Raw genomic sequence first — 13736 nt, 5'->3', positions numbered from 1 at the left:
CTAGGCTGGAATTTCTGGGCTCAATTGTAGCGCCACCAGTGGCAATTACGAGTTATGTCCTTTCTATGACTGTCCTACAGACCAATCAGATTCCACCTCTCATATCACTTGCATTTGCTTTCAACAAAATGTCGTGACCCAGTCAAGACTATCCATCTTCCCGATGCAAGAGAGTTAACTGACTATAAAAGTCCAGTTTCCACCCTTGCCGAACTAGGTTGGTATTATGGAGTTACATTTTGGCTGGACTAACGAGTCTATGCATAGTCCAATCAAAATCTTGCAACGAAATTGAAATCCGGTTCGTAAACTGTCGTGCATATTTCGGTCGATTGCAGTATTTGCATTGCATGTGCACCGCCAACTCATTGTCAACAGATATTTTCCAAATCTTTTTATGTTTTTAATCAAGGTGCTCACGTGATTTGATGCACTTCGCGATGTAAGAGACGTTTTATCACAACATAGATGTTGATTATCGATCAGATCGTCTTGACAGGGCGCCGCCATTTTGTTTGAAACAAATGAAAGTGATACGAGGGGTGGAATCTGATTGCCCAAAGGAGAGGCTTAGAAGAGACATAACACCTAATGACCACTGGTGGCACTACGATCGAGCCCCAGGAATTACAGCCTAGTTCGGCAAGGGTGGAAACTGGACTTTTAAAGTCAGTTAACTCTCTTGCCTCGGGAAGATGAGACTATCTGATGAATAATCAAAATCTATATTGTAATATAACAGGTCTTACTTCGCGAAGTGCATCAAATCATGTGAGCACCTTGATAAAAAAAACATGAAAAGATTGAATATTTTACGCAAATAGCTGCATATCTGGAGCTCTGTACAATGTTTAAAAATCTGCAAGAATGAACTACTATTGTACATGCTGTAGAACATTGTTGCAATACACAGGTTACCGTATTCAATGTAATAAGCGCCTAGGGCGCTCTCAAAATTAGAAATAGGGGGCTCTTATAAGAATATTATTTTGGTGAAAAAATAAACACAGTTGAAAGACTGTAAATTTCGTGGTTTATGCTGACAGCCTGAAATGTTTATATACAACAGATATATTTTTCCAGAATTTAATTGCCCATAATTAAGAGACATATAACACACGAGTGTGTACTATACATGAATAAATAAGTTGTGTGTACATTGATCAATCGGAAGGGTGCCAATTGGGATTGTTCACTAGCCAATATATTAGCAAATATCGCAGTGGTCGCTTATTAGAGCAGGGCGCTTATTACGTTGAATACGGTAAATTTATTTAACACAAAGTTATAACTCTGAGCTTCATGCATTCCTTCTAATAAGATTTTTTTTCTACTGCATACAATTTCTAAAACTGTTTCACAATAACACAGGAAAACCCTTATGCTCTTAACAAAATGTGATGTCATCATGTCTAAAAGTAACCCATACATGCCAAAGTTCAGCTTCCTTAGTGTGGCAATGTCAGAGATGTTTGAGTCTAACCTGCATCTTGAGTGAATTTAAGATCAATACAGTACATTTAAACCAGAAATGGCTGTGGTTAAAAATAGGGTTTTCAATATTAAAACCTCTAAGACATATTCATTTGTTATTGGTGGGGACAAGCATTTGAAGTTTTTGCAGACGATGAAACCGCATAGTAAATTGTAACTCAAAAAGACAAGATGTGTTTTTGTGCTCAAGATTCGAACCCGTACGACGACAGCGTTATTTGATTATCAGATTATCTCATGTCTAAATGCACAGAACTTCATTTGATTTTTGTGGCCATTTGCCAAATATAACAAAAATTTGAATATTTGTTGTCAAAGTTTGTTGAACCGTGCATTTTCAAATCTGGGTTCAGGAATAAATATTATTGAAATAATTGAACCTTCTCATAACATTATGAATATTACACCACATGACATAATCACACAAGAAGAACTTTCATGATATTGGTCGTCTTTTCCTTCATATGTGGAAAGTCCAAGGAGACCAATCCTTATTTTATCCCCATAATGCTGAGCACCAGGCTGGGTAACAACAAGTACCATCTTTGAACGTCGAGCTAATGTCTAGAACATGGAGCCAGTCCAATGAGTTAAAAACAATTGGTGTAAAAAGTACTATGAAAGAGGAAAAAAAGAGTATTTTTGGCATGTTTGGAGCATTGTTTACAATGATGTTGAATGTAAAGGGGTCAGTGTCATTGTGTTAAAAATTAAAGATTAAGGGTCCCTAGATTTAAACACTGTAGGAATCCTGTTGTGGGGTCTCTATTAACTTATTTCTATATTTTTACCCATAAAAGTATTAAAGTCAATAAAACATGTTGTGAAGTTCATTTCAGGGTTTGCCTTGATGCACAAAACCTGCGTATTTGACACAATCTTAGTAAAGAATATGCAACATAACTTCTTCATTGTGTCAGTCATTATGCAGATCTCTCTTTCAGTCTGTTAAACGTGTTAAACTCAATAACTATAATAATTGCACAATACTGTCGGAATATTAAAATTTGAAAATGACATATCCCCGGACAATAAAATACAACTGATATCAGCTTTGTCTAATGCTGGAAAATGCAATGTCCAAATACAGAACATCTTTACTGACAAGCTCTCGGGAGCTCTCAGAATTGTTTTGCATGGATTGATTACAGACAAAATCTACTCCTGATTTAAAATTTTAAACCGAAACGTAATAAATTCAACAAATCATTATACATGTACCTCAAAGAACAGGACAACAGGCTGACCACTTACTTCAGGAATGAAACATGTTGATATTGATTGGGAAGTCAGTTATATTCATCACTGTTCTAGATTATGTCTTGTGGTTAAAAAACCAACACAAGTAAAGAGATTGATACCTTATTGTGTACAGAACTGAGTCAGGCGAGTCACAAGATAAGAGCTATAATATTATACAGCAGTTGCTGTCTTAAAGTCTATATCAATCTCTTATAGATCTACAAATAAAAAAACAAATATTTAACATAATCATGATAATGATTTAATTAGATAACTGTGTAGATAGTACATAAATATCTCAAACATGATCTAAAAAGCATGATTAGTTCAACAGTGGAACAAGTTAATATTGTAAGATTAAAATTTAATCTACAAAAAATACTTGTGACTTAATTATCTGAAAGTGAATTGACATACAAAAAATACCATTAAGTCATCAGTTAAAACATCAAATTTTCCCAAATACGATGCTTTGGCTCTACGTTTGCAAACTTCAGCACATTGTCATGGCTGATGAAATTTACAATATTTTTTGGTATGAACACCTTGTCAATCTTATCACACTCTCTGGAAACAATAGTCACTTTACACTACACAAAGTTAGCAAAAACCACTATGACATGTTTAAATTATGGACGAAACAACAGAAACAAACAAAATCTTGTATGTCCAGTAAACCAACAGACCAATAACTTCACTTGCAAACACTACATTCTACTAAAAGGCATGGTGCAATAGTGTTAAGAAACATTTAACAACACAAACATACATAAATAACATGTAACAGATCATGACAGATGGTTAACGTACCTGATGTAAGGCAGGGGATGATTTGAGGAGTCTATCACCAAATATATCTGGTGAAAGTAGGTGTGGGTCATCCGGCAAACTGCACCTCACACCTCCGCCTTTGGAGGACTTTGGTGTGGACATTGCCACCCTGAAATATCACAATAGGCGTAATACAGAAGGGAATCATGTGACCAGTATGGCTTAAAAAAATAAAAGAATTGGTTCTCAGGCAATGACTTTTGAAAAACTACGGGTAGTGCGGGCGGGCAGTGTTTTTTTTGTTGATTTTTCAAACGAGCATGTAACCAAATAAACAGTTGCCGCCTTTACCATAACACGAGATGCGCAGTAAGCAGAGACAATTAAAGGGAAGTAACGGCATGCTATATTGGCACCAATTTGGTGTCGCACCATGGCGACATGTGCTGGAGTTACACACGAAACCAATCATCGTAGAAAAAAACACCCCAAGATAAACATATTTTTATTGCATATAATAAGGTTTGTGCATGCACTTGTGATGTGCTTCATTCCAGGTCGCTTTATAAACAGAGTATAGGATTTTGGGTTGATTTCGAAGGCGTGAACAGGGGGGTCGTCTTATACGTGAGGTAGCCTTATACACAGCGATATACGGTATTGCGGGCGGGCAGTGTTTTTTCTTTTGCTTTTTCAAACGAGCATGTAACCAAATAAACAGTTGCCGCCATTACCATAACACGAGATGAGCAGTAAAGCAGAGAACATTAAAGGGAAGTAATGGCAAGCTATATTGGATCGCATTGTTTTTAAGTATTAGGATTTCATTGTTCTTAAACGGAAATAAAAACGAAAAGTGCAGCAGACTATATATGATGATGCGGGCAGTGCCTGAGAACCAATACTATTAATTTTTTCAAGTTTCATCAAGTTTATATCGAAATGAAAATGAAAATAAACATGATAAAGCAAAAGGATAAATGATGACGAAAGAGTCATTTTACTATCACTCAGCATGGTCAGAACCTTCTCACTGTAGCGTTCATCTCAGCTGACAATACTTCATGTACCCTAGATAATAACAAAACTAAAATCTACTGAAATTATTTGAAGACTTAAAAGGGCCAAGTTTGGGCTTGAAGACTCAGATTGTTCAATATGACAGATACATAGTTCATGTTACTGAGGAATCGCAGAGTTGGGTTATCTTCAAACACATGTATATACCACACAGACCCATACATTACAATTTTTGCAAACACACACACACACACACATATTTTAAGTTGTAGACAGCGTTATTGGCTGACTCAGCAATTATCAGTTAGCCTGGCCCTGGTTATTAGTGGTAAGCATTCATTATGTTCATACACAGATGATTTAATATGTACATGATTATCATGCTATCTAGATATTTTGATCCATATCAACCAACATACAGAGAAAGTGACAATGACATGTAAAATTGTATTAATTATTATATGATATGAACGTGAGTGTGAGTTTGGTTTAACACAGCTTTGCACAGTACTTGAGTTATATCACAGCATGTCACCATTATGTGGGAGGATGCCAGAAGTGTTGCTGATCACTGACATTTACCACTTTGGAGAAACCAACAAGCATGGGTATGGTGCTGACAAGCCTAGAAACATATCAGAGCAAATCTTGAATTGAACCACTAGCATAGGTTTAGGCAAGCCTAAGGGGACACAACTGTGTAGAGCCTTGAAGCACCTTTCGAGCCTTTGACGACTGGGCAACCCTGGGCCCCTACACATGATGCAAGAAATGAAACAAACTGAAACTTTAGCCACCAGCCTTGAAAAATGCCAAATATAACAACAATTTTCATTCAAATTCTGGTGACCTTGACCTCAAACATGTCTACAGTCTATTCAGCTGGAAACCTTGATAAAGGCATTCCAAGTTTTGTAAATAAGCATTTATTTACTGAATGTCAAGTTCTTGAGAATATGGAGGTCATAGGTTTTTTTCAGTCTAATCACTACTTCAATATATAAACAGAAATACAAAGGTTTCAGATAAGAGTATTCATTGTGGGCATGCAGGTATAAATCAGCTTGACCATGTAACTCGTCATTAAACAGTTGAAATAATTTGTTAGCCTATTGGGCCTAGTTTCACGAGCTAGTGTAGCAATAAATTGGTTTTTTCCCCAAATTAGTGAACATTTTAAGATTGTAAAAAAATGAAATAATGTTTTAGATGTATTTAACTGTTCTAAATATGTAAATTAGCTCGTAATTGTGTTTCGGAAATTAGCACCTTTGCACGCATGCTGAAAAAGCTTCATTGGGTATTTACACAAACTGTTTTCATACATTTGAGTTTTTCCTTTAATGCATGCATTTCTGTACGCAAGTTAATTGAAAGCAATTGGATTTAGAATATTTGGGGGGGGGGGGGTATTTTATGCAAATACGTTGCTTATCTGTAGCTCTGCAAAATGTTGACGTAAGTTTGACATAACTTACATGTCTTAAGCATCTTAAGAGATAATAAAAAACATGTCAGGAAATGAAATTATTGTAAGGGTGGTCAGTCAGTTTGTAGCACAATCATATTATGCTTTGAGTGAGTGAGTGAGTGAGTGAGTGAGTGAGTGAGTGAGTGAGTGAGTGAGAATATAATGTTCTTACATATCCTCAAACCAGTACAACCCCCTTTGTGTCACATCTTAGACTTATGGCATGTTTTACCAACATCGAAAACAAAACACTCTTTTTGACAAATTATGAAATATATCCCAACCTTGGTCATTCTCAGAACTCTTGTGCATTTGTTGCTACCAAGTAACAAATAAAAACTTCTTTCTTTTTTTTTAACTTGAATAAATTGAATAGAACCACACTTTCTCCACATATTTCAAAAGGAAAATGTGAGCCATGACTGTCTAAAATGGGTTTTTCAAAGGAGAAATAGTACCCTTATTACCCGTTCACATGCACAACATTTACTAACGTAAGTAATTTTATACATCATTACATGTGTAACTATACATACGTGTGTATATGTGAATGACTGAATGTACTATGCGTTCACACAAAAATCAACTTAGGTGTGTAAATAAAGTATGTAAATGGTGTAAGGCACATATATTCATCATTTTTTTCACCACTTTTAACATAAAATAGGATGTTTACCAATCAAAATTGAATGAGAAGAGAGTTACTTCACCGAAAATTTTCGCTTGAAGCAACATGTGTTTGATTTAATTTTTACACAAAGTTTTGACTCCTTAAAACCCACGGAAAACAAAATCTGCACAGCTCTGGATGTCCACATTAAGTTGGTACTGCTGCATAGCGTCAACTTCAGAATACAGAACTGTTGACAATTTGTTTGGTGTTGGCAAATCAATAGATATATTAATTTGATCATCCTCTGACATAAACATTCACATTACAATATATACCGTATTCGACGTAATAAGCGCCCTGCTCTAATAAGCGCCCACGGCGATATTTGCTAATATATTGGCAAGTGGACGATCCCAATTAGCATCCCTTCCGATTGATCAATGTACACAAGACATATTTATTTGTGTATAATACGCACTCGTGTGTTATATGCACCCTTAATTATTGGCAATTAAATTCTGGAAAAATATATCTGTCGTATATAAACAGACAGTCAGCATAAACCACGAAATTTATCTTTCAATTCTGTTTTTTCCCACCAAAATAATATTCTAATAAGAGCCCCCTATTTCTAATTTTGAGAGCGCCCTAGGCGCTTATTACGATTGAATATGGTACATACAGTGCAAATTTACATTTACATTTGCACCTGCTCTAGACATGATGCAAATGTGCTCCTGGTGTAAATACACACACACGAGTAAACACGTAAAGTTTACTCACTTGTGTATTTTTACACACGTATGCAAATATGCACACATATGTATAGAGGTGCATGTCAATGGAATACAAGATTCCCAGATAAATACTGCTGTAACATTATCAAAATTCTGCAGTAAAATTAACAAAATTCTGTGGCAAAAGCATAACCATTTCCCCCTAAAACATGAGTAAAAACTCAATTTATAATCTCTTGCATTTAGACATTTCAAGAAATAAAATTATGCAAATACATATGTATAGTGTCTAATATTTATTTATGGTTAGATGCAAACAGTTTATGTAGTTGTAATGTTTGTTTGTTGTTTAACACCGCACTCAGCAATATTCCAGCTATATGATGGCGGTCTGTAAGTAATCGAGTCTGGACCAGAAAATCTAGGGATTAGTATCATGAGCATCGATCCACGCAATTGGGATCGGTGACATGCATGACCACAACAACATTTAAAACTTTAAAAAAGTGAGACTGTGAGAACTGATATACAAATGTATATTAAATTTAGTTTTGTTGTAAGCATGTAAGATTCATTTTTTGTATGTCTATATTCTATGTTAAATGTTTGGCCATTTTGCGATCACAGAATTCACCAGGGACTTGTCCTTGATAGCAATTTGTGAGAAGAAACATCCCTTTTGTAATTTCACCCCCATTAAATTGAAAATAGAATTGAATGTTTATTTAATCATATTAAATAGCATATAACACAGACAATTATGGCTGTTTTTGCTTTTTTTTCAATTATCAAATACAGTAAACTAGGTTTATAGCGAACATGCTGATGGATATAACAAACATATTTTCTGGTCCCGGCCATTTGTGTATATATCCGAACTATGGTTATAGCAAACTAAAATTAATGGTCTCTTTGAGTTTGTTTTAAACGTAGTTTACTGTATTAGAATTGTCCTTCATGTTACCGGACAGAAGATGTTTTAATTGTACCCTCGCTTTGTACTCATCATTCCACTCTTTTTGGTAGCATGCCATTTGTGCTTCCTGTCTTTTCACATAGGGGGAGTATTATGGAGGCGAGATACAGATCTGATTTTAAAAAATCCTGGAGGTGAGGTGAGTCACAAAAGAGTGCTCATAAAATGTGCCAAATGTTTTCCAAATTTTGGGACAGCTTTTCTTCATTCATTTTTGAGAATGACCCATCTTTCACTTAGGAAATAAATCAATATTTTATAACAAAAGCAACAAATTTTACTGACATTTGATGCAGACTCATAAATATCGGCCTCAAAGCAGGTCCAGAAAAATCCTTTTGAACATACTTCTTAGAGTCACTGTTTAATTTATGAAGTACAGTGATATGGAAAGGTGTGTTTGTGATTTGTATCCAGGTAGACTTCCACCAATGAGGAAATACTAATGAAGTCATGCTAATGTCACTTACCAAAATCATGATAATACTTATCGTAACATGACAAGAGAACTATTAGTAAAATTTGAAATTTTCAAACGATTTTGTACACATTTTCTTGAATTTATGACTGTTATTCTGCAATAATTGTGATGGAATATGCTTGGGACAATTTGTTGCAAGACCCTCTTTGAGATGTGTGAACCATGATTGAGTGTCAAATCGAAAACACCTCCATAAACAGCTTTTTATTATAAAATGCAAATATTCCCTATTTCGAGGTACTTTCTGATATTTCTGGCAATCCTCTCACATACGATAAGGCAGAAATGTATACATACAGATCAGACACTTATGTGCAGGAGTTGACGTAGCAGCTCCATGGAGTAACATAAGGGGTCACTGAGCCTCACTCTCCAATCTGCTGTCATCTCATTTCTCTTTCAGCATGTAAACATTCTGTCACTATCGAATGTCGTGCCTAGTGTTCAAACTTGACAGAATATTGTATAATGGAATGAATGTGACCTGGGCCGTGACCTGAATAACATGTAATCAATTCAAGTTTCAATTCAATTTATAAACTAGGCTGAACAGTAAGTAAGTTGAGTAACTTCTCAATCATTGACGTGACGTCTCAGTCTCACTCTCAGGTTATTTTTGACACTCAAACCCCCCAAAATATATCAATTTATTCATTACTGCTAAAACTGCTACAAACAAAATAAAATAATAATATTATTATGGGATTCATATAAATAGAATCATCTTTTATGCAAAATCTGTGCATGTCGAATCCGAATACCGATCGTGGTGCAAAGATTCAAATATTTTACCTTTTCAAGTTGTCCGCCATTACTTCGTGAAGGTGCGTGCGCAACAGTTATTGATCTTATTTTGCATTGTGACTGATTCCAGTTCGGACACTCTCTTTGTTTGAAATATTTCATCTAGATAATTTGACAAACGTGGCATGTTAATATTACACGGGCGATAGTTGATATAGATATATCCATAATGCTAAAACAATACCACATATATGCCAAAATAAGGAAGCCTCCCTCCGTTGCTAAAACAGGTTTATTTTGGCGAATGATTTCGGTTTCAAGCCAAATGGTATTTGAATGCAGAACACTGCTCGAAATGGTACATGTGCCAACCATTTATTTTCTGGGTTATGTTACTCATCGCTGGTAGTTTGAAACGATTTGGAATGGCATACACGATTTATGGGCGGGGAATATCTTTGTGGTTAATTTTACTTAAGGACTTGACTTGTCAAGTAGAAGCGCTTTAGCTATAACCCCTGGGTTCGACACAAAAGCAAGAACACAAAACAAAGTAAATATGTTGTTTATAATTTTTTTATTTATTTTTTTATTTCACGCCGCACTCAGCAATATTCCAGTTATATGACGGTGGTCTGTAAATAATCGAGTCTGGACCAGACAATCCAGTGATTGACATCATAAGCATCGATCCACGCAATTGGGATACGATGACATGCATCAACCAAGTCAGCGAGCCTGACCACCTGATCCCGTTAGTCGCCTCTTACGACAAGCATAGTCGCCTTTTACGGCAAGCATGGGTTGCTGAAGACCTATTCTTCATGGGTCAACAAATGAGTACAAACGGGTAATATCATCATTCAACACACGGTACAATCCGTTGAACAGAGTGAATGAACTGGGTTATGGTCTCTTGGGACACTTCTCAAGTATAGGTTGCTTACCGAAGCTGTTACGTAATCTTCCATGTTCTTATAATTATATCGATGATTATATGATAACTCTGTCAGGGCTTACGAAATAGCCATATATAGGAGGACAAATTGCAGACATTGTTAACAATAACATATTAGCTTAACTAAGCAATAAATGAACTGAGTATAATTTACTTATAGTACTACTAAAGTGTTTGAAACAGTAAATACAATATGTACAGGTCAATATTGATGTGTATGCTTTCTTTGATAAAATGGATATATAAGCCAAAGTTTACAAGAAAGAGTCCACGTAGACAATATATTAATAATTTGTTCACAAATATATTGTGTACGATATTACTTGGGCATGAAAAAATGCTAAGTTTGTTTACATGTCTGTTTGAGAAATATTTATCTGTTAAATTTGAGTGGTGGGTGCCCAAATCGTGTTGACATAAGGCCAGATTATTATTTTTTGGTCTATTTTCTATATAAAGAATCAGGTTTAGACGTACAGCTACCCCCTTCCGTTATCCCACGGGGTAATAGTTTTCTGTAAATGACCATGGAACTTAATCATGTGTAATTAAATATGGTACTTATGGAAAATTGAATAGAAGGTACATGAAATGCATGCCATATTTGGTCTACTTATAGTTAAAATTCCCGATCTGTGCCGTACATGTTGGTGGCTCACATCGAGGTTTTCGTGTTAACATTATTTGTTGTTTAACGCCGCACGCAGCAATATTCCAGGCCGTCTGTTAATAATCGAGTTTAGACAATCCCGTGATTGATATCACGAGCATCGATCTACACAACTGGTAAACGATGACATGCATCAACCGAGTCAGCGAGCATGACCACCCAATTCCGTTAGTTATAACTCGGATCTGCACAGGGTCTGACCCATTCCGTTATATACACGGCACTGTCGCAATTCGTCATAATTCGTTGTGTTTTGAAGTTTTTAAAAATACAATTTCAACATTTTTTAATTATAGTATAATACTATTTAAAAAATATCACAGATACACTGATAGCGATTATAAAAGATTTGATTTAAAAAATCAAAAGAAACCCATTTTACTTATTTCTGGACGGCGGAATAAAAAAAAACGCTTTTCATAATCTTTCCACATTTTAATTTTTGCGAGTCGGCGGATAATTAAGTCATTAAAAAAGTCTGGGCAAATTTTAAAAGACATTTCAATAAAGATGTATCATGCAATTCCATGACCTAGAACATTGTTCTCAGAACACTAAACCATCGCACAAATACATTTATTAAAAGATGACCCGCAGAGAAAAAAACAACCCGGGAACTGTTTTTGTCACATAAGGAATAGAAACAATTTTAATGGTGTCAATAAAATGCCATTTATTTTCCCCTCTATTCCCCCGACACTTCCACAGGGGATTTCCCGATATGTTCTCTATTTTGCGCGTGCCAGTTCGGCATCTGCCGTCATATACTTGCATGTTTTTATTACATTGTGGTGGAACACAAATTATTGAGTAACACATGAGTACATGAAACAAAATGGCATGGTTCCACAGAAACTGCTAAACTTTATAGGAATCATGGGCATGAAATAGGTAAGAACCGTTGTATTTTGTGTTTATAGAAGAACATGCAGTGGCATCTTTATTGTGAAATGAAACTGTAACAGGCGCTCGGTTTTCGTGCGCATAATCTATAGATTGATAAGCCTACATAAAGACAATTTCATCATAATCTGTAATACAAATATGTTACGTAGATATGGACAAGAATCAATTACCTTATGTTCACTTCATATATATCAGGACAGGTAAGTATTTTCTATTTTTTATATGGACAACATGGACTTTCGTCACACCATGATAACAGGTGTTAACCATTTAATAATACCAGTCCATGTGAAGGAAGTCAGGTTTGGGTTAAGGTTTATTGAGTGGATATTAATTTAGCAGCACTATCTACAGTTAACAGATGATATGGTCCTATGAATATTAGTGAATATTACCCTTGAAATGTTTGCAAGTTTGTATTTCAATGTACAACACTTAACAGTACAAAGATAAGTCCATTGGTCTAAGGTGTTCCATCGTTCTGTGCAGAGTTGCATCCCTTTATTCTGCCATGATCTGCTGGTTATGGGTAAGATTCAATGATTCACTCCGCTTATGATCTTTGATCTGTCAGCACGTTTCAATTTAGTACAAATGGAAAAACATGGAAAATGTTGGTATTTTTGTAAGGATTGCCAAATTTCAAAACTTTAAAAAAATGTGACTATTTGTGACTATGCTGTCATAAGAGGCAACTAAATGGATGGGGTGGTCAGTTGATTGTATGTCATCATTTCTGGTACCATGGGAGATTGTTCATAACATCAATCACTGGTTTGTGTGGTCCAGACTTGATCATATTCAGGCTGTCATCATATAACTGGTATATTATTGTGTTACATTAGATAATAAACACAACATACAAAGGATAAAATCCCAGTATTACCAGATCTACCTACGTCAACATGATCAAGTGTGTGTTGTTCTAATAATTAATTTCATCAATGATGGTTTGATTTCAAGGACTGATCTCAAGGAATATGTTGAAATCTGTGATCGATTATTTTCCATTTTAATTGATTAGTCAAATTTAAAATGTTTGAGTTTGTGAGGAATAATAAAATTACCATATTATCTTGTGTGTGATATGCACATGAGTATAATTATGCTCACCCATTTGGGGAGTCCAGTTTACAGAAAATATGCTTTATTGTGTACATGGTGCACAGTTCACAGCCAAAACTCATATTGTTTCACTTCTACTCAGGTGAATACACATGCTCGTAGGTTTCACCAAAGTGGTAAACGTCTGAGACCTGCATCACTTTGGGCTTTCCTCCCACATTAAGCTGACACGCCATGATATAACTGGAATACTGTTAAAAGCGGCGTTAAACCCAACTCACTCACTTACTCACTTACTCTACTCAGGTGAACAAGACATATGCAAATGTTGTGATGAAAGATAACGAGATGTGATTTTGTACTATTGTTATTGTACTGTCCGTTACACTAAACATTTGTACATATGAATTGTTTGATCATGTTGATAGGCATTACTTAGAAGTTGATGGATGACTAAGTAGACACAAATTATGGATAACACTTTTAATACTGTAAAGGCAATAAGGAAGAGAATATATGGATGTCATCTTCTTTACTATGAGGAACACTACGTTTTGGAGTACTGTATTCAACGTAATAAGCGCCCAG

General features: G+C 35.4%; 2 protein-coding genes across 2 annotated transcripts in view; one reads left to right on the top strand and one right to left on the bottom strand.

The window, feature by feature from the left end:
- Positions 1–9654, bottom strand: part of LOC124147898 (PAS domain-containing serine/threonine-protein kinase-like) — a 41192-nt gene extending 31538 nt beyond the window's left edge. The window contains exons 1-2 of the mRNA XM_046518743.2: positions 9598–9654; positions 3547–3676 (exon numbers count right to left, since the gene is read on the bottom strand). Of these exons, the coding sequence (XP_046374699.2) occupies positions 3547–3676; positions 9598–9617 (150 nt within the window). The 5' untranslated portion in view covers positions 9618–9654. The remainder of the gene's footprint in view (positions 1–3546; positions 3677–9597) is intronic.
- A 2274-nt stretch (positions 9655–11928) lies between these two features.
- Positions 11929–13736, top strand: part of LOC124147897 (hyphally regulated cell wall protein 1-like) — a 36388-nt gene continuing 34580 nt past the window's right edge. Inside the window, exon 1 of the mRNA XM_046518740.2 lies at positions 11929–12068. The gene's annotated coding sequence lies outside the window, so the exon portion shown is untranslated. The remainder of the gene's footprint in view (positions 12069–13736) is intronic.

The sequence above is a fragment of the Haliotis rufescens genome, unplaced genomic scaffold (assembly GCF_023055435.1).
Source record: "Haliotis rufescens isolate VD_foot unplaced genomic scaffold, xgHalRufe1.0.p SCAF_1, whole genome shotgun sequence".
Lineage (NCBI taxonomy): Eukaryota > Metazoa > Mollusca > Gastropoda > Lepetellida > Haliotidae > Haliotis > Haliotis rufescens.
The sequence above is the reverse complement of the archived record's forward strand: the minus strand, read 5'-3'. Positions and strand labels throughout refer to the sequence as shown.